The sequence below is a fragment of the Rattus norvegicus genome, chromosome 9, assembly GCF_021556685.1.
Source record: "Rattus norvegicus strain SHRSP/BbbUtx chromosome 9, alternate assembly SHRSP_T2T, whole genome shotgun sequence".
NCBI lineage: Eukaryota > Metazoa > Chordata > Mammalia > Rodentia > Muridae > Rattus > Rattus norvegicus.
In genome coordinates, this window is record NC_141542.1 from 37,976,987 (window position 1) to 37,998,159 (window position 21,173).

General features: G+C 39.8%; 1 protein-coding gene across 1 annotated transcript in view; it reads right to left on the bottom strand.

Annotated features, from left to right (window-relative positions):
- Pkhd1 (PKHD1 ciliary IPT domain containing fibrocystin/polyductin) overlaps window positions 1–21,173 on the bottom strand; it is a 490,001-nt gene that overhangs the window by 264,236 nt on the left and 204,592 nt on the right. The window contains exons 38-43 of the mRNA XM_087568149.1: window positions 17,432–17,642; window positions 16,885–17,042; window positions 14,381–14,572; window positions 11,861–11,986; window positions 9,611–9,667; window positions 8,285–8,415 (exon numbers count right to left, since the gene is read on the bottom strand). Coding sequence (XP_087424275.1) covers window positions 8,285–8,415; window positions 9,611–9,667; window positions 11,861–11,986; window positions 14,381–14,572; window positions 16,885–17,042; window positions 17,432–17,642 — 875 coding nt within the window. The remainder of the gene's footprint in view (window positions 1–8,284; window positions 8,416–9,610; window positions 9,668–11,860; window positions 11,987–14,380; window positions 14,573–16,884; window positions 17,043–17,431; window positions 17,643–21,173) is intronic.

The window sequence follows — 21,173 nt, forward strand, 5'->3', positions numbered from 1 at the left end:
CCACAGGGTCTCCCCGCCCACCACTGACCCACCACTTCCCAAACTGGAGACAACTTGGCTACGCTATAAATGGCTCATCTCAATAACTAGCCAATCGGCTTTAAATCCTTCTTGAAGATTCCACGGTGAAAACGTGCCCTAGTTAGTTTTATGTTAACAAATTAGAGTCATTTTGGAAGGAGGGACTCTGGATTGAGAAAATGTTGCCACAAGATCGGCCAGTAGGCAAGTCAGTAGTGTATTTTCTTGATGAGTGGTTGATGTGAGTGAACCCAGTTTACAGGGGGTGGTTCCTCCCCTGGAAGGTGGTCCTAGCTGCTTTAAGAAAGCATGCTGAGCAAGCTATGGGAAGCAAATCAGTAAGCATTACTCTTCCATGGCCTCTGTTGCAGTTGCTTCCTCCAGGTTCCTACCCTGCTCATATCCCTGCCCTGAATTCCCTCAGTGACAGACTAATGCTGTAAGCTGAAATAAATCCTTTTTATCCCCAAGTGCCTTCTGGTCATGGTGTTTTATCACAGCAAGAGAAACCCTAAGACAGAAGGTTTCCTTTGACACCTAATAAGAGGTTAGAGTCATTTAGGCAGTCCATATTGGTACATACCAAGAGACACAGTAGCTTTCCAAAGAGATAGTCAAGTCTGCACTCTTCTCCCTTGTCTATCCTTAGCTCTGACACATGTCAGCTGAGTTCAACTACAAGCTCCATCTCTTCAATACACTTTTGTTCTCAAATTACTAAATTACCTCAATATTTCTTCATAGGGTACACTAAATAATTGAATATTTTATGTATTTTTATGAAATCTAGCTTCTCCAGGGACTGCTATTCCAATAGAATTAGAAATTCAGTTCTGATCAAACAGAAGTATAATTAAGTTATCTTAAAAAAAACTCTATGAAGTATTTACAAGATTTTCATTGCTGTGTAATACACACTAAGACAGAGTTAAAAGTAATGACTCCCTGAAAGATCTAATCCTGTGTGTGTGCATGTTCACATGCACACTTGCACACGTGTGTGCATGTATGCATGTATGTGTGGTATGTGTGTTGTGTGTGTGTCTTTATATATGTATGTTCATATATATCTAACTCCCTCTACCAAATATTTGCAAACACCTGTACTTATTACCAACAAGTTAAAATGAGAAGACAATATAAAAATTCAAAATTCAACTGTGGTGGTTTGAGTAAGAATGGCCTCCATAGGCTCATATATTTGAATGTTTGGTTCCTAATGGGTATACTGTTTTGGAAGGACTTTGAAGTTTCAAAAATCTCGTGGCCTATTTTTGTCCCCTCTTTCTGCCTCCTCCCTCCAAATCAGGATGCAATCTCCCGGCTACTGCCCCAGTGCCCTGCCTGCCTGTCTGCTGCCATGTTCCCTCCTATCATGATCATGAAATAAGCCTCTGACATTGTAACGAAGGCTCAATTAAGTGCTTCCTGTTATAGGCTGTCTGGGTCATAGTGTCTCTTCACAGCAATCATAGTGACTAAGATGATCCTGAGAGACCTCACTCCTATGTGACAGAACCAAGAAGCATTTAGAGATTGGGATGGGGAGGGGGACAGCGAGCCTATCTTCTTGACCCATGAATTGTCTTGCCATAGTACACTCACTTCCTTCTTCCCTCATTCCTGATAAATTTCTGTTGATTGTTGGACTCTGAATTTGCAATCAAATCCTCACTGCGGGAAGCAAAAATCAATGGACTACCCAGAGGGTGTTTCTATTTGTCCTGTCCAAAATTGTACCTGAGTCCTCTCTCAGGGATACAGTGTCACACCTCAGAGCAGCCGCATTCCTTTCTCCACTATTTGGAAGATAAAATATGGATTAAAACATACTGTTGTTGAGAATGTGGGATGGAGCGACCACTCTATCACAGCCTGGCATGGACTGTACATTTTCTTAAGGAAAATCTTTAAGTAGACTAGTGGTTGTCTGGAGATAAGAAGACAATGGCGGAGGGGGTGACAATGAGTATGAGAGCTTTATAGGGGGATAATGAAAGCTTCTGATTAGCTATGAATATGGTTCTTCAGCTCTGTGAATACAACCAAGTTGTTTTGCTGTATATTTTAGCTGGATCTGTCACAATGGAATATGTTCTACCTTTGTAAACCTCTTTCTTCTGAGATTTTGGAGCACTCTTCAGAGCCCCTATGGTACTTATGCTATTCCTTATTTTCTTTAGGTTGAATAAGTTTGCTTTATCTAATGGTTTCAGTCACTCTACAGCAACACTTTGATTAACGTTTATTATCCAATTAAAGCATAATTTGGGGTCCAATTAAGCCTTGAGCCAGGATGACACATTGACATCTGACATGTATCAGCATGTATCTGCAAGAGGTGGAGCTTAAAGATCCTATTCTTTGGCTTTGCCTCATGGTCCACAAAACACACACACACAAAGCCTTTAGTGGTGAAGGAATTCGCCTTCCTCAGAGGGCTTCAGTCTGTTGCAGAGCCAATCTGGGCCGACTTTCCCTGAGTCTGAAAGGCTGACCACAGGACCTGGTCAGAGAGCTAACACATGCTGACACAATCATCCTGCTGTTTACTTAACTTAATTTGGTATTTATTGTGGGCCCCAAAGCCTCTTTACCCTAACTGCTTGTAAATAGTCTATCCTGGTTTTCCACAGTTACAGAATGTTTTCTTCCCAAGTGAACTTGTTGGCCTGGTCTCTCTTCACTAAGTTTGATTATTTGAGATTCCAAACAGTTCTTCCATTTCCTGAGGTCATTTGCAATTCTAATCACATTTCTCTTACCACACAGCATTCAGAAAATGCCACTTATAAATGTCTATTTATTGTGGTGCACAAAGGTGAATTGCTGTTCAAGAGGCCACAGGACTTCAGGAACTCTGAGCCTTCTCTAAGACATCATTGATTTTAGGGGATCATAGTCTAGAGAACACAGACCAAGGATAATTTTGTGAAATATGTGGAAATATCTGGAAACACTTTTTTATTACACTTCACAGGGCAGAGGAAAGTTGGTATTCAAAAGACTGGTATGGAGAAGAAACCTGCAACCTGGGGTGAATACCCCAAGGACCACAGTTAAGAAAGCCTACTCAATAGCCTACCAGGTATTATCCAAGTAATTTACATCCACCTCCCACCATCCTATATTGATGAAAATGCAATTAATTATAATGAGGAGTGTTTTACTAGTCTACATGGAATATATCCATCTTTTCCAAATAATCAACTCTGGCACTAAGCATTCTCAATGAGAATGTTACCTAGCAATTTCAGTCCTGTGCTAACAAAAAAAAATACATTAATAATTCTCAGCCTCAGAAAGAATCCTTATCTCTCAGGAGGTGAATGTAAGTGCTCAGTATATTTGTCCAAAACAATGACAGACCATAGCACTTACTGCCAATAGGGGATATAAAAGGAAACCTTTGCCAGCAAATATCATATGGATGTCCATCTTCCAGGACATCTAGTGACTGCCTCTGCCACCACCAGTAAGGCAACCATGATCCACAAGTACCTAAGACCTGGGGTTCAAAGAAGAAAGCTCTAGAGGCAGAAAGATGGTGTGATTAGTAGAGTTCTTCCATGCAAGGTCAGAAGCTCAGATCCCCAGCTCCCATGTAAAGAGCCTTACATAGCTCCTTATGCTGTTTGTATTCCTAGTGCTGCGTGTAGAGTCAAGAGTTTCACTAGGGTTTGTTGGCCAAGTATCAACTGAATGGATGTGCTCCAAAATCAGTGAGTACCGTACTTGGACAAGTAACACAGAGGGCCAGAAAGTTGACCTGAGTTTCACCTCTGGAGCACACATGGTAGAAGAAAAGAACCTATTCCTAAAAGTTGTCTTCTCACTTTTATTTGTGGGTCTTAGCACATGCATTTGTGCACACATGTATGCATGTGCATTCACACACATGCACACATACATGCAATAAATAAAATTTAATATTTCAAACAAATTAGTTAGATATATACTGAAGAAGACATCTGACCTCAAGGTTTGGCCTACATACATACACACACACACACACACATACACACACACACACACATGCACACACACACACACACACACACACCTATTCAAATGTACATACACATCAATGATCTATTAAATGAGGAAAAACTGAAAGCATTTCCTCTAAGATTAGGAATGAAACAAGGTATCAATCTCCCCTTTTCTTTAAATATAGTGTACACACACACACACACACACACACACACACACACACACACACACACATTGATCACTCTTAAATACCTACCTTTTCTGCAAGTGCACAAATAATGAGAATGCACACCAGAGACTGACAGTGCAACACTCAGTTTAAAACGTACATCAGTTTTATTACCAATGTGTGCTAGCTCATGACCAAGACTTTATGAGAAGGAATCTTCTGAAAGTTCAGATATTCCGGAGACTTCCTCCCCCTTCCTTACCACTGACAGCACCAGTGTTTGGAAAGCATGCATTTTGAACAAATGAGAGTGTTTGCTGAATCACCAGCCTCAGCGAGACTAATATTTATGGAACATGTGAGTGATCACGTACAAACACTCACCAAGTGCATTTATAGTCGGAAGGAATATTGCATCTTTGGCCCTGCGTTAGCCAGTTAGACTCCCTTTTCTTATAAAAGAAGAACATTAGCAGCCCGGTCACATTACTGCCCAGCCCGTTCTCTCACTTCCAATTGGTTACTCTACAAAGAATTCATGAAGAAACCACATACTTATGCAAGCAGTCAGAGGCTTGCAGGGAAGGGTTTAAGGCAAGCAGGGAATTTTGTGTGGAAATCAATTCTTTGCGGAAGTCAATGTGTTATGGACATTCAAGCAAGAGAAATCCCAGAGAGAAATTAACTGCCCAAGTAAAGCCAGCTCCTTGAGGGTGTGTGCATCTGTAGTGACTGGAAGAAGAAGGAGGAGGGAGGGTGACTTAACCCTTCAGGCAGCTCTTAAATATGCATTACTTATTGAGTGTTCAGAGCCAGAGAATGGAGGTTGGGTCCTTTAAAACGGAATTCCTTACGAAATTAACAAACCAGAACAAATTCCCTCAAATCAAATGGATGTCACCATCAGATCCCTTTTCCCATGGACTCTCCTAAGTAACTCTGTGCTCATAGGATGACTCCAACCTATATAGATATGGGACAGTCTGAAGCACTGGGAGTGAACTGTCTCCTGTTGCCTGCATGTAGTCTTTCCAACACGAGGGAATGGGGGAGTGGGTTCGTGAATATTATTTCAAATAAAAGGAATGAAAGACAGATTACCAATGCCAGAGCTGCTGAGAGAAGAAAGATGTAGAACAGACAGCAGAAGCTAGAGAGATGCATGGAGACACAACCACCAATGTGTTCTTAGAAATCAAAGCAATGTTTCACATGGGAGAGCAGGTAGGTGACCATGCACGTGTAGACTCCAACAAGATGCTACAAAGGTGCTCACTGATAAAGGTGCAGTACGCCCTTTCGTTTTCAGAAAAACTTGGCCTCTGCCTGAATAGGGAGAGAGCAGACAAATTGCACATAGGAAAAGTTAAGAAAAAATAGAAAAGAAAAAATTCCTTTGTACTATACAGAGTTGAAGGTTGAAGGTGAGTTCTAAAGGTGTTCCTGAAAATAAAGATGAACTCTCTACACTGTGGCTAAGAATTTGGTTCAAGATTCTGGGTTAAAATAAGGAAGAAATGACATAACACCACAAAACTATTGTCCAAATTTCAAAATATCTTCCTCAACCACCAAGTCCAGGATTTCAAAGGCAGGTTCATATGTAGAGGAGTGTGTGTGTGTGTGTGTGTGTGTGTGTGTGTGTATCTGTGTGTGTGTGTGTGTATTTCTAGAGTGAATGCCCATACTGGAAGACTAGACTATGTTCTTCAAGTCTGCATGAGGGATTTGTCTTGATTACTATTATTACACTAATAATATGTACCTATTTTTATGTCATTCAATGACCAGAGATAGGTTATTGGAGGAAGCCGGGTGAAAGAAAAGGAGGAAGACTCTGGAACTTCTTGTGAGTCTGAAATTATTTCTAAATTTAAGATTTCAAGGATAAGGAAATAACTCAGTGTGTTAAGTGTTTGCTTTGTACATATGAGGCCCTGTGATCAGACGGCCGGCACCCACATAGAGTATAACCATGCACCCCCACAACTCCAATCCCAGGGTGCAGAAACAGACAGACAGATGCTGAGCTCACTAGCCAGCAGTCCAGCTAAATCAGCTAACTCTGAGTTCAGTGAGAGACTCCACATCAAAACCCACATGCATAAAATAAGGCAGAGAAGAAGAAAGGGAGAAAGTAGATTATTAAATCTCTGGAATCTTCAGGCATACGCACACATGAGTATACATATGTGTGCTTGTACATGCAAGTCCATGCACACATCTGCTCATGTATGCAAACAAGAACAAACCACAAGCATATAGAACGACAACGTTTAAAATAAGAGGGAGAAACCTAATTAATCACTGTAATATACGAGCAGATAAAGCTAGAGTACACTCCCTTGAGGGACAATCCACTCCTGAGCTAGTCACACAGCAGGACATGAAAGTCACCAACATGGGACTATTCTTCACAGGCAAGGAATCACTCTTGCCTGTACAGAAGAACTTTCTATTGCACTGCTTTCTGATATATATATATATATATGTGTATATATTGCATATATATGAAATATATACACATTTATATATTTGGATATATAAATTTATATATTTGGATATATGTATACATTTATAAAAATACACAAATATATTTGTAAATATATGTTTAAAACATAAATACATATTTTATACATAAATACACACATATATTGCAAATACACACATATTTGTCTAAAATGATCTCACAAGGATAAAACCCAAATAGGAAAAAAAAGTCATCTGAAAGAGGCACGAGTATGTGATTTCAGCTCCCTTTTTCTGTTGCCAATTAGGTGTGCTTTCTAAGCTGAATGCCCCTCCAAGAATATTAGACAACCTTCTAACAGTTTAAGTGAGGGGTTTTTGCTCAATCCATATTACTACATCAATGTATTGTACCCAGATGGATATTGTTGCATAACCTCCACGTTAATGGAGAAACCTTTCACAACCAGCTTCTTCCAATATAGATAATGTACTCTTTGTGATCTTTGCTTTCCAGGGGGTCCCCTGGTACCCTGCATGTAATGTGGGTCAGTTTTTCTATGGCTGTGGAATATAACACCTACTCAAGGAGGCAAGGTTGTTCCAGCCTTACGTAGGGTGAGCTGGGAAACCTTGATTGTCTACATGCTTCAATGAAGATGAGATTGTATTGCCCAAGAAGTCTTAAAAACCACAACTCTCTAAGCCCCAGTGCTGACTTCCTAGCTGTTCAGCAAGCTCTGTAGTGGCCAAAAAGTTAAGCACAACTTGTCTCGAGTTTGGTTTCTGACAGTCCACGAAATTCTGCCTCCTTTGTCACTGGCCTATTAGCCAGCCCTATTAGGCACCTAAAATGGTGTGTAAGTGCTGTGCTTCGGAAAGACACAATTAAGAGTGTAAGGAGTCTTGAGCAGAGAACCACAACTTTTATTACGGGTTACTCAACTGAGGGTAATTAAGAGCAGCTTGTCCTGTATGCTCCTTAGAAACTGAGCATAAATGTTGTGACACTAACAGTGGGGCTGTGCATCCACAGATGCTCAGAGCAGCATCCTGGAAAAGGAAGGGCCTGAGCCCCTGCTGGAAAAAGACTAAGGGATAAAATAACTAACAAAAGGGAAATGAAATGGGCTTCTGCTATCCCGCTCACAAATTTGTGATTAATGACAAAAAGAAAAAATTCACCAGGAAGCTAAAATGTCATAGCATTAAGTTGCCCTGAATAATGGAATGAAAATAAGATCATGTTCCTAAAATTTAATATCTCAAATACCTCCTGATTCAATGTAAAACCCTCTTTTGTTAAAAATACGGACAGGTGAATATAGTGGGCTACAGGAGATTTAATAAGTAATTTGCATCAGGACCAAGAGATCCAAAACAAGATACTTCAGTCTGTATTACCAGAAAGGGATCAATGTACAACTCATTAAGATCCCTATAGGGATTGTACTAAGCTCGTACAGGAATCCTGAGAACAACTATTAAATTTCCCACTTGACACAAAAATCATAAAGAAATTTGATACTAATTCAAGTATCCAATTGAACAATTGAAATCAAATATCTGATGCTGGAAGGAATCCTTGTGCGCTACCAGCTTAGAGTCTCCGGGTGGAACCAAACCTCTTACCTCAATCGCACTGGTGGGACTGAAAGTGTAGATGCCTGCTGGTGCCAACATTTCAGAACTGGACAGTCCCTCAGCCCCAGAAACATTGATGATCACATTGTTTCTTATCATACTTCCCTCTTCCCACCAACCTAATTGGAATGAAGAGAAATCAAATGCAAGCAATTGACAATTAAAATGTATACAGCTCAATACTCTTAGACTCTGGTTATATAGACTATATTTTCTATATATCTCATATAGTATATCTTATATTCATTATAAACTCTAAGTATGGCACTGGAGATGGGTCAACGGTTTAAAGAAATATACTATTCTTGAGAAAGACCAAAGTTCAGTTCCCAGTACTCATATAGGGCAGTTCACAACCTCCTATAATTGCCTCAGGGATACTCTAGCTCCCTCTTCTGGCTGCCACAAGCACTGACACTCATGTGTTCAACATGATGCACATTCATACAACTAAAAGTACATTTTAATAAATTATGTATCTCTGCAGATATGTGTACCCAACCAACGAACAGAAGCTGATGACCCCTCTGTTGAATTAGAGAAAAGCTTGAAGGAAGCTAAGGAGGAGGGCAACCCTGTAGGAGGACCAGCAGACTCCATTAACTTGGTTCCCTGAGATATCTTAGACACTGGATCACCAACCGTGCAGCATACACCAGCTGAGATGAGGCCTCCAACACATGTACAGCAGAGAACTCCCGGGTCTGGGTTCAGTCAGAGAAGATACACCTAACCCTCAAGAGACCGGAGGCCCCAGAAAGTTTAGAGGTCTTCTGGGGTGGGTGATATGGGTAGGGTGGGTGGGGTGGGGACATCCATGTGGAGATAGGGTTGGGGGTGGCATGTGAGTGCAGGGTCATGCAGGGAAGAGGTATGAGATGTGAACTCTCGGGGGTAGGCCAGGAAGGGAATGAAATCTGGAGTATAAATTAATTAATTAATTAATTAATTAATAATAAAATTAAGTATCTTTGATGAAGGTTGAGAAATGTTCTGATCTGTGGGTACATCAGTAGGTCATCAGGAACCATTTTAATACTCTGTCAATTTGATAAGGAAAGAAGAAAAACAGAAATCATCTCAAAGTTGAGTGGGATGGAATTAGATAGTTGAAAGCAGGAACTAGGGCATGAATAGGCTTCAAATACATTGGATGAAATTCTCAAAGAGTTAAGAAAATATTTATATTTTATTATAGGAAATTTAGTATACTTAATTATTTACAATAATTAACAGTATGGCAAGACATCTGCCTATAAATTGTGACACTCACAGTTGAACTACAATAGATTCAAAATAAGTTTATATATTTACCATTTTTTCTTCCAATAACAGCCTCACTAGTGCTAAAACTTCTGTCCATGTAGGACCCTAAGAACAGAAGATCATATTGCTTTTGAATATTTTATGTCACTCAGGAAAACAAGAGAAAATACAGCATTATTCCTTGTCCATTATTATTATTATTATTATTATTATTATTATTATTATTATCTATGAGGCAGAGAAAGAAAAGGGTGTATTTGTATAGACTATAAATCTTAGCATCTTGTTCATCTGAAGTTTCCTTTAAAGAAAATAATCATGGAAATAGACCTTCTATTTTAATTCTTAGACAGAGTCTAAGTGAACAACTTCATTGTTCCAAACTTGATAAATGGCCCTGGTTAAACTCAGTGAGTTACAAAAACCAAAAAGACATGAGTGTGAGTGACTTGAAGTGTAGAAAAGCGGGGAGAGGTGGGAGATGGGAGGAAGTGGGAACAACCAGATTGCATAAAATGCATAGAATTGTCAAGGAATAATTTTAGTCAAAATATAATAAACACACTGTTCCTGCCCAACCCAGCCTTATTCTCAAATTGTATGGAATCAGGCAAGATAGGATGAGGCACTCAAATAATGAGAATGACCAGAAGAGCAGATAATGCCCCAACCATGTGACATAAAAACATTATTCATTAAGTGGGATCAATAGTATATGAACAGTACCACAGAACCGTTCATTGCTAGGATTTTATTTTGTCTGAGATTCTCACATCGTTACTTACTGGGTCCAAGCTTATGATTGCTTTTAGGCATGATTGAGAACTTTGTAGTAAATTAAATTATACTGAATTAAATATTTTAATTTCCTTGATCACATTTCAAAGGCAATCAAGAGTCAATAACCCATTATTACCAAAGCAAAATTCCTACTACAGGTTTTTTTTTAATTGCCTATTCGGTATCATTTTCTGCAAAGATCATATTGTTAGGATGACATCTTAAATATCTGCTTATAGTCATAGACTCACTTTTATAGCAAAAAGTAAGACCAGAGTCAAGACTCAATCTGTTGGCATGGCTTCCCTCTGGCTGCCCTTCTCTAGTCAAAAGTTTTTTTTATACCTGATGACCTCATGGATCTACTCTTTGCCTTCAAGGCAGAGTTTGTTTGAAGAAGCTCATAAGATCCATATTCCCTCACTAAACACCATCCCATTTGGGATTATAACCTTTTTGGGCTTTTACCTCAAAAGGTTGTTCTTAAATGTAACATAACCTCTCCACCTCCAACACATGACCAGGCCCACTTATAAATAAAGCACTAACAATCATAGCTCTGTTCTTAATTTCAGCAGGTTTACCTTTTCTATTCTGACCTAGCCAGAGACTGCTTATTGATTCATTTCTTTCAGCCGACTGGCCTGCAATGAGCTATCAAAACAAATGCAAAGACGACAGTGTCTCCCCAAATCTGCTGGTAAAACAAAATGAATCGGATGGCCAAAAGTGTGACACCTAATTTTAAGTTGAGAAATGCTAACCTAAAAGTGTGGGGAGACAGAATGTTTCAGGTGAGTTGACCATCGTGAACAGACAGAGAAGACTTGTGCGAAATCCACGAGGCACAAGAAAGCATGGACTTTGGAAAGAATGAACTAAGTAGCTTCTGTATCATGACAGTTCAGAGAAAGAAATGAAACAGATCAAGATAAATTTACAGAAATCAGCTGGTGTGAAAATCACTGACAGACTATCCTTAGCCCAGCTAAAACTTTTGGATTGTAATCTAGGAGTGACATAACTGAGACTTCTAGTTGTCTAAGGCTAATTCTACTGTCTGGTCCTGAACCCAAAGGGGCAAAAGTAGAAACTAGTGAGCAAATGGCTAGTTCTGAAACTCCACCCTCAGCCCACCACCAAGGCACTGACATGGAAAAATTCGATTTTTAAACCTTTAACCAACATATTCCAAGCCCAAGCATCTGAGACCATGCATGGGCTAAGAATTATGGGAGATTACAGCAGTGAATTTTAAATACCTCCCGTTAGACAGTTAGTAACCTGACTTCAACTTTTAAATGATTCATTTCCTGCTGATACAGTTTAGTAAGTCACTCTGTGGTGAATAAATGTAAATTTGGGAATTTTAAGCTAGGTCTTATTAAATGATGATACTCAGAAAGGAAAAAACCAAAGATTTTATACATTTAAAATTCAACAATTTGAGAGAATGATTTATGAGACACTGCCTATCCTACTCAAGGATGTATACATTAACCAAGCAAATTTACTTACCCACCAGTAGGGCATGACCTACAATCTTATAGAATATATTATTTTCCACCTTCAGACCCCAGGTCCTGTGTATGCTGAGGCCTCTGCTGAAGGAGCCCCACATTGAACAGCTGTGGAGATAAGAACCTGAGTAGGAAAGAGTAATGTGAACATTTTATTCACACCTTAGAGTCTCCTCTGATTCTTTTGACCGCATTCAAACAAGATATACCATCGCCAAAATATATTTTCCACACAAAATGGAAACTTAGTCATTTGAAAAAAAATGAAGCAAACAAATCAAGAAATTCAGCAACTAAAGCCACTAGATCATAAAGATTAAACTGGTTGAAATTTAAGACACAGATGCTAGGAAGTGTTTATCCGTCTAAGAGAAAGTAGGGCCAAGCGATAAAACCATATGGCTGCCAAGACTTCTACCTATTCAGTGTCTTTGACACAGTATGGTAGAGCAGAGGTAAAAGGGCTGGTATGATTTAATCTGGATTTTTAAAAACTATACCTATATACAAAGTTGTGACTTATTTCTTGGGCTATAAATAAATCAATGTTTATAACTTTCAGCTGTTCTAGTTTAGTTTCTATTGTTGGTAAACACTATGTCCACAAGGAATTTGGAGGTGGGAGGATTTACCCCACCTTATAGTTTGCAGTCTAGCATTGAGCAATCCAAGGCAAAAATCTGAAACTGAAGCCACTGAGGAAAGCTGTTTACTCGCTCGCTCTCCCATTGGCTCCTGCTCTGCTAGCTTTTTCGTACAGCCCATGCCCAGGCACATTACCACCCACAGTGGGATGGGTCCTGATTGACAGAAATGCTATCCTGTGCTGCACAAATATAGCCAATAGGCAACATTTATTTGTTGATGGGCCCAGGACACGGGTCAATATTTGGGGTAGATACAGAGATGAGCTACTGAGGCAGAGTAATTACTTTGTTAAAAGTTGGTTCAGTGCAACATCATTGAGGCAACTTCCTCTGTATTGTCATGAACTGGTTCTCAGGCAATGTTGGACTCTGACAATAGTTCAAATTATGAATATGAGGCCAGCATTGACCCACACTCTCATTGGCTGATGATCATGACTAATCTTGGTGGTCAATGTGGCACACTTGGGGAAAAAAAGAGCTGCAAATAAAGCATTGACTCCATTAGGTCCTGTGGATTTGTCCGTGTGACACTGTCTGAATGCTTCTGACTGTTATACAGTGAATGCCATCATTTATTGAGGCAAATGGTATATTTGTTGCTCACTCTTACACTTCTTCAGAAGACCATATGTGTGTGTGTGTGAATATGTTTGTGTGTGTGCATATAAAACAGAACCCCATTTTTATATGTAATGTTGAAACTAAAACAAAAGTATATTCTGCTGTATGCACAGAAATAGGACATTTCTATGAACTAAGTTCTGAATCTCACAGTTCTTTTTTCTTATTTTTAAACAAAATTTTAAATTTATCATCCATAGCATAGGTTTCTTTACAAAATAAACCTAGTTTTACTATGGACAGTTGTTCCTCTTTTAAGTTTCTAGTTACATACATGCTTTTGCCTGTTTTAAAATAAATTGTTTTATAGTCTGTGTCAAGATAACACATGAAAATAGAAGGGGTAACATAGGTTAGAATATGATGATACGGGATGGAAGATAAAGTATATTATATGCATGAATGAGATGTCATAAAGAAACCCATTCGTTAGCACAATTAATAAATTTGAATAAAAATGAAAAGTAGTCTGTCAGTCAGGACATATTAGTTAACTTTATAACCCTATTAAGACTTTTATCATATGAGAACTATGTAATTTATATAGTATCTTTCTAAGATAAATCACTGAAATAACTAGGTCTTAAGTCATGTACAATTAAAACAAAGCCATAGTTAAAATATTGGCTGATAGTTAACACTGAATGTGTTTCATAGATAATGGAAAAAGTAACAAAGATAAATCATTTCCCTTTGAAATACCAGTTGAAGTTGTGCATACTTTTTCTTCTCAGTGACTGTTGGAAATTTTAAGTGTTTTTTCAAAAATTAAAGAACAATAAAACACTCATGATTTTTTTTAAAGCAGAACCCAAAATAAAATTTTCTGTCTCGTAAATTTTATTTCTGTTCCTTTGGGGCTTTTGACTATTAACCTGAAAATCTCTAGATTCTGATTCGATTTTTTTAAAGAACACCAATAAATTAACCCTTTAACAATTGCATCTTTCAGAAACACTGTCTACTGTGGGGTTTTCCCCAACCCTGAAACTCTATCAAAACATCTCCCCATCAGAACACACTATGTACACAAATGGTTACTAAGTCTTGTGTGCCCAAGTTGCTCTTGCAAGTGTAGCATCGACTTTAGTCACCTCCATATGGGATTGACTTGGATAGTAAAGTAGGAAAAGCATCTAACCTGTAAACATGTATCCATCTCTCATTTCTCCAGTCCCACGTATCACAATCCATAATCATCAGCAAAGAAAAGGAAAGCTGGTGAGGCCAATGCCTGCTCCCCCTACCTCTCATAGCTCCCACCAGGGTGAGTGAGCTTAGATGCTTATGGAAGGCTTGTCCCAGGTCTCGGAACTGCACTCCCTTCAGCTTGACCAAGCTGGGTTCCTCTGGGAAGGACTGAATGATAACTCTGGCCCCCAGATTCCTGGCTCCCAGCATCTTCTCACTCTTAGAATATAAACAATGCTTCAGGTTTCCTGAAACACACAATGATGTCCGGGGGGAGAGGGACTTAGAGCACACTTCTAGACCAATCTCTGATTACAAGGCTCTGTTGTGTATAAAGGACAAACCATCCAATCATCATTTCATTGTTATAGATTCCTCTCTATAGATTCTTTAAACGGATCAAATTTCTAGGACATGATACTGACCCTTGCTCTCTTGTTTCCAGAAATGCCTCCCCCACACAAACTATCACCTGAATTCCTATCAGAAGGGGACAGATGACAAGCCCCAAGCCCAGGTAAACTGGTGGGGATTTCAGTACAGAAGATACCCTGTGGGAAGGTGTGAGGAAACGGCTCTTTCATATAGATACTTTGGTGGAAAGTTGTGAGCATTGAATGCTAGTAGCCCCTTCTAGTCTTGGAGTGCCCCATGGTATTTCCTCTTGACTACACTGTTGTGTATTTGGGGATATAGGAAAAGTATCTCCAGGGGAATGGTAGAGGATTCCAGACAAGTTACTGAGAATCTTTGCCAATCTGCTTGCTCAGCTATCTTCCTACCAAGGGGGGTTGGGGGAGGACTATGTCTAATGTATAATTGCTACACTGTTAAGAGAACAGCACTCCGATTACTTTCTGCTGCCCTGTGAAACTTAATAATGGGGAAATAGTCCCAAAATGGAGAAGCTGTCTTCAGAATTGAGTTAGTACCAGCCATATTCCTTCTGAGTCCACACTCAGAATAATCAAAGGTGACTAATTTGTATATACTTATTGTTCTAATTTGCTTTCTCCTGTTTGCCATGATAAAAGTCATTTAAGGGAGCAAAAGGATTATTTCATTTTACATTTCCTGGATACAATCCATCATTAAGGAAAGTCCGGGGGAGGCACTCTAACACAGACCCATACTCAGAAGATGACTCATACTCAGATAGTTTTCTTATACAGCCCAGACTCATCTACCTAGGGATTGCACTGCCCACAGTGGGCTAAGTTTTCTCACATCAATTTTCAATCAAGAAAGTCTCTCACAGATATGACCAATGATCAAGCTAACACTGACAGGTCTTCAAATGAGGCCACTTCTTCCCAGGAGACTGCAGGATCTGTCACACTGACAGCACTAACCAGCACATCCGCATGGCCATCCATATTGAGACACTCAGGTTAACTTCAACAGCACAGTAATGAACAAAAGAGGTAGCAATTGTTAAAAAAATGTCACTCACTGCTGAATTACAAGGTAAGTCTAGTCCTTCAAATAATTGACCTATAGGCAATAAATGAAGAAATGCTGTGTATTTATATGCTTTGATACAATTATGATCCCAATTTGGTAGAAATGTGAAGTTGGATGTAAATCAACCCTAACCCGCTTTTATCCAAACTTTTTTTCTTTTAGCAAATTACATATTAGTCAGTTGATGACCTTGAGTGAAAGCGATTGAGGTTATGATCATTCTGTACTACTAACAACCCCTTATGTCACAACGCCTCAATGTACGTATCTCTGAAATCTTTAACTCTACCCTTGATATTTCTATAAGGATCCAGACACTGTCAGACATGTCCACTAGATCGCTGGCCTGCCTTCTCAGTTTCAACATATATAAAATTAAACTCCTGTTCACCACCATCCTCCTACCCCCAAACCTTTCCCTCTTCCCATTGCAGTAAAAGCCCAATCATCCATCCAGAGCTCATGCCTGGAAGTCATCCTTGACACCCACACCATCCTGGACCAAAGTTGACAAATGATATCTTCCCAGCATGTGAAAGCCCTCATAATCTACAACCTGGGAAACCAAAACATAACCTCCCAAACTAACCATCCCTGAAATAGATGTTTAATAGGCACATCAGTGTGATTCAGTGCCTGCTATTCTACCAGAAGATGAATGAACTCTTCCACTCCTTTACCCAGAGAATGCAGAAGGTCGCTCAGAAAACAACCCTCTCCCCCAAATCTAATCAATAAGAATGAACTGCTCAAGCTTAGGATTCTAGAATTATGGCCCTTCTCGGGGATTGTAGGAGAAGCCTGGAATTAAAGAAATCATTACAGCATTCCAACTCTCAAGGTTTAAGTTCATTGACACAAGTTTTCCCAGAACAAAGAATTAAATTATTTCCTTTGCCTTTCGTCTGTTTCTTTTACTTGGAAGTTGGGAAAAGGACAAAGTGACAAGCTGCCAAGAGGAGTCTGAAAATTACAGAAAAATATGGACACTCAAAACTTTTAATGAAAAAAGCCAACCACAGCTCTGTGACATACTGATAGGCAAGGAGAACGTGCACATTCACTCTTTGGGTTTTGCATCGAATTGTATTTCTACCTTCAGCAGCACCGGCCTCCTGGCATGAATCAAGAAGCTTTACCCTCTCGAGAGTGAGATTTCCTTGGACAATAATGTTCCTGCTGAGAAGAGCCACTGTAGCCTTCAAAATATGATTCACTCCAGTTACCCAGTTTTCTGTGAAGTTGTAGGAGTATCTGAAAAAAAAAATAAGAGAGTAAGATGCACTTGAGAACATCACTACACATCTCATTCGAAATAGTAGATAGATTCTTCTTTGGGTGAATCTATGTTTTTAGGGACTCAAATACCCAAAAATGGTCCATACATATGTCTGGAAGATACAACATGCATAGCACTAGAAACTACTCACTGACCACTTGCGAAGACAGAAATTCTAGGGTCCCACTAGAGAAAACATTTAAGAGATCCTCAACTCCGTTCATGCTTTATTTTATTATTTTCTTCTTCAGCATAATGTCCAGCATTATTTAATGCTAAGGTATCTCATGAAGAGATCAATGTCCAATTCACATAAAACCTCCTCCTCCTCTGTGTAAACCTATCCAAGCTGAGATCTGAGTACCTCAGGGGGTTCCTGAGATGGAGGTCCGCATCGTGGACAGTTTCTACAACAACCACCTCTTCTGTTGCTTCAGCACCTTCTACAGTCGCTCCACTGCTAATGACAGCCTCATCCCCAGGGTGCCAAGCCACGGCCTCTTCCAGAGCCAACACGGTGTCTCCTGCACATGCAGCTGCTCGAAGATAGGTAAAAGTAACTTCTGGAACAGAACCTAAAGCAACCAAGAGAAAACTTGTTCAGATACTTTGATTGCTAGTAAGGATATGATTTTATAAAAGGTGCTTGTACCACCAGTCAAGGACAACATAGTGAGATTAAAAAATACAGGCACTGGGGCTGGGGATTTAGCTCAGTGGTAGAGCGCTTACCTAGGAAGCGCAAGGCCCTGGGTTCAGTCCCCAGCTCTGAAAATAAGAACCAAAAAAAAAAAAATACAGGCACTGCCACAAGACAAAATGTACATGTGAGCCACTTTTGACATAGAGGAAATATGCATAGGTGGGCTTCAGTTTTCTGTTACATGGAGAAGTAGAAGTAGGTGAACGTCCCGCATATGGCTTAAGGCAATTTCATGAGATGTTAGTTAATGAAGTATCCAGGTCAGATCTTGCTGCATAAAAAGTACTGGCTGCACATCTGCTACATATGTATGGGGAAGTCTAGGTCCAGTCCATGTATGTTCCCTAGTTGGCAGTTCAGTCTCTGACAGCCCCGAGGGTCCAGGTTAGTTGACTCTGTTGGTCTTCGTGTGGAGTTCCTTTCACCTTCAGGGTCTGCAATCCTATTTTTACATAAGGGTCCCCAAGCTCCATCCACTGTTTAGCTGTGGGTGTCTGTACCTGTCTGAGTGAGCTACTAGGCGGAGCCTCTCAGAGGACAGCATGCTCCTGTCTGTAAGCATAACAGAGTATCCTTAACAGTGTCAGGAACTGGTGCTTGCCCATGGGTTGGGTCTCTCAAGTTGAGCCTGTTATTGGTTGACCATTCCCTCAGTCTCTGCTCTATCCCCTGTGCCTCGTATGGGTCCCAAACAACTGGGATCAGGGTCTATCATTCAATGACAACATGAAAAGTTTAACTGTAAGCAGACGAAAAGATTACTTTAGAATAGGTGGGGGTGGGAGTGTCTTCACAGAAGCAGGGGGAGGAGGATGGGGGGTGGAAGAGGGGGAAAAAGAGAGAACATTTGAAATGTAAATCATAAAATATCCGATAAAAATTTAAAAAGAACAATCAAGCATACTACACATAAAAAAAAGAATAGTCACCCTAAGACTTTGGGTGTTAATTGATAACTTTGAACTAAAGCTGGGTTCATCTGGGATGAGATTATCAAGCCATTGAAGAAGGGACACTTGTGACTCCTTGTATCTCAGTGGGCACTGTACTCTGGCACACCCTTATCACCGTCCCGACCCAAGCACATATGCCCTTAACTATCAAAGATTTAAGAACGTCATTTGCTCCACCATTTGCTCTGGTATTTTCTGGCAGAGGTCAAGGCAAATTTTTAAAGGCATTATCTGAAGCGATAGTTCAGAGAACACATTGCTTACTCCCAACTCCTTCCCTTTCTCCTCAGAACATCTCCTTCCTCCTTTGCAATAGATCATAATTTACCTTTAGCCCACAGCAAGTTGCTGTCCTCCCCTGCCGCACTGAAGTAAAGTAATAATACTTGAATTCCTAACTGCAGGGGTGGCCGGCCATAAATCATTTTCAAATTATTTTAAACTTTCCTCTTTATTTATTTGTCTGTGTGCGCACAGATACTTGTACCAACCATGTTGTTCTAGGCTGAGAAAGGTCTTTGGGTTAATGATGTAATTTCTGAAGTTTACCAAGGCAATAATTTTATCTTAAGAAACATTTACGGAGTTCAAAATTTCTAATTATAGGGCAGGTGGAAATTAAGACATAAATCATCCCCAAAGAAAATAATTTTAATTTTATTCCTTGTTTGTACATCTTAACCCTTGGGAATGATAAAATGAAATAAAGTTTATTTATTTGTATATACATATGTGTGAATTTCTCTAACCTGTTCTTGATTAGCTACATAAAAAAAATACATCTATGCTATACAGTAGTGAAGAGTGTGTATAAAAGATAGAGCTGCCTGTATATTAAAGATGACTGTTTCCTTGTATCAAAAAGAATCAAAAGTGAAGACAAGAAGCATATTAGTCAGCTGCTCATTCTTATAAATAAACAAAGAAACTGGGGGACTTTTTTCTAATTGCGCATTTTCTTTACTTATATTTAAAATGTTTTTCCCTTTCCAGATTTCTGCTCTGCAATTCCACCAATCCTTTCCTCCCTCCCCCTGCCTCTATGGCAGTGTTCACCAACCCACCCAGTCCCTCCCATCTCCCAGCCCTGGCATTCCCCTACACTGAGACATTGAGCCTCCACAGGGCCAAGGACCTCTCCTCTCATTCCTGTGCTACATATATGGCTGGAGCCATGGGTGTCTCCAGTGTACTGGTTGGTTGGTGGTTTAGTCCCTGGGAGCTCTAGGGTCTGGTTGGTTGATATTGTTGTTCTTCCTATGGAGTTAAAAACCCCTTCGGCTCCTTAAGTGCTTTTTCTGACTCCTCCATTTTCAGTCCAGTGATTGCTTAAGAGCATCTGACTCTGTATTCCTCAGGCTCCAGCAGAGCCTCTTAGGAGACAACTATATCAGGCTCCTGTCACCAAGCACTTCTTGGCATCCACAAGATTGTCTGGTTTTGGTGACTATGTATGGGATGGATCACCAGGTGGGGCCATCTCTGGATGACCTTTCCCTCAGTCTCTGTTCCACACTTTGTCTCTGCATTTCCTCCTGTGAATAATTTGTTCTCTCTTCTAAGAAGGACTGAAGCATCCACTTTTTGTGCTTCCAACTTCCTGGGCTTCATGTGATCTGTAGATTGTATCTCAAGTATTCCAAGCTTTTGGGCTAATATACACTTATCAGTGAGTGCAAACCATGTGTGTTCTTTGGTGATTGGACTACCTCACTGGGGATGATATTTTCCAGTTCCATCCATTTCCCTAAGAATTTCACGAAACTTGGGGACTTTTAACTATTAGCATAAGCTCATGTCCTTTCAAATATTTACCATCTTTCAATGAAGCAAAATCATTTCATAACTTATTTATTTTCTTTGCAAAAGTATCATTCTCTCTGTGTATGGCTAAGATATAAAATCTGGAGGCTCTGAGTTCTGCCCTCCTACTTCAATCTATAGAGGATATTGACCTTTTTGTGAGCTATAATCACTGACACTCAAGATGCCAAGAGAATTATAAGAATCAACTAAGCTAGACCTTCTGCAAATGGTTTTTATGCTAACCACATCTTATCATATGCTTTAAAAAAATATTTTGGCGAATTGTTTAAACCCAGTCTCTGTTGGCTTACCTGTAATTTCTCTCTTGGGACCCCAGTAACAAAGGCCTAAATTATTTTAATTCTCCAATTCTCCCCAAATAGACTCTACTACTCCATAGATTCTGACTTCATAAGAATGTCTCTATCCCAAGTTGGTTTCTTAGCCTGTGTCCATCTACTGTCATCATTCCTGCCTCCAGCCCTCTGTCAGGTTCATACCCTGCAAGCTTCCTAGCACTCCTTCTAAAGTAGATGACTGCCTAACTTTCCCATGGGACTTCATCAAACACTTCAATTGCCTGCTGTTCTTTACCTCTTCCAACCTACTTGAAAGAATGACATAGAGCATTTGACTGGAACAAT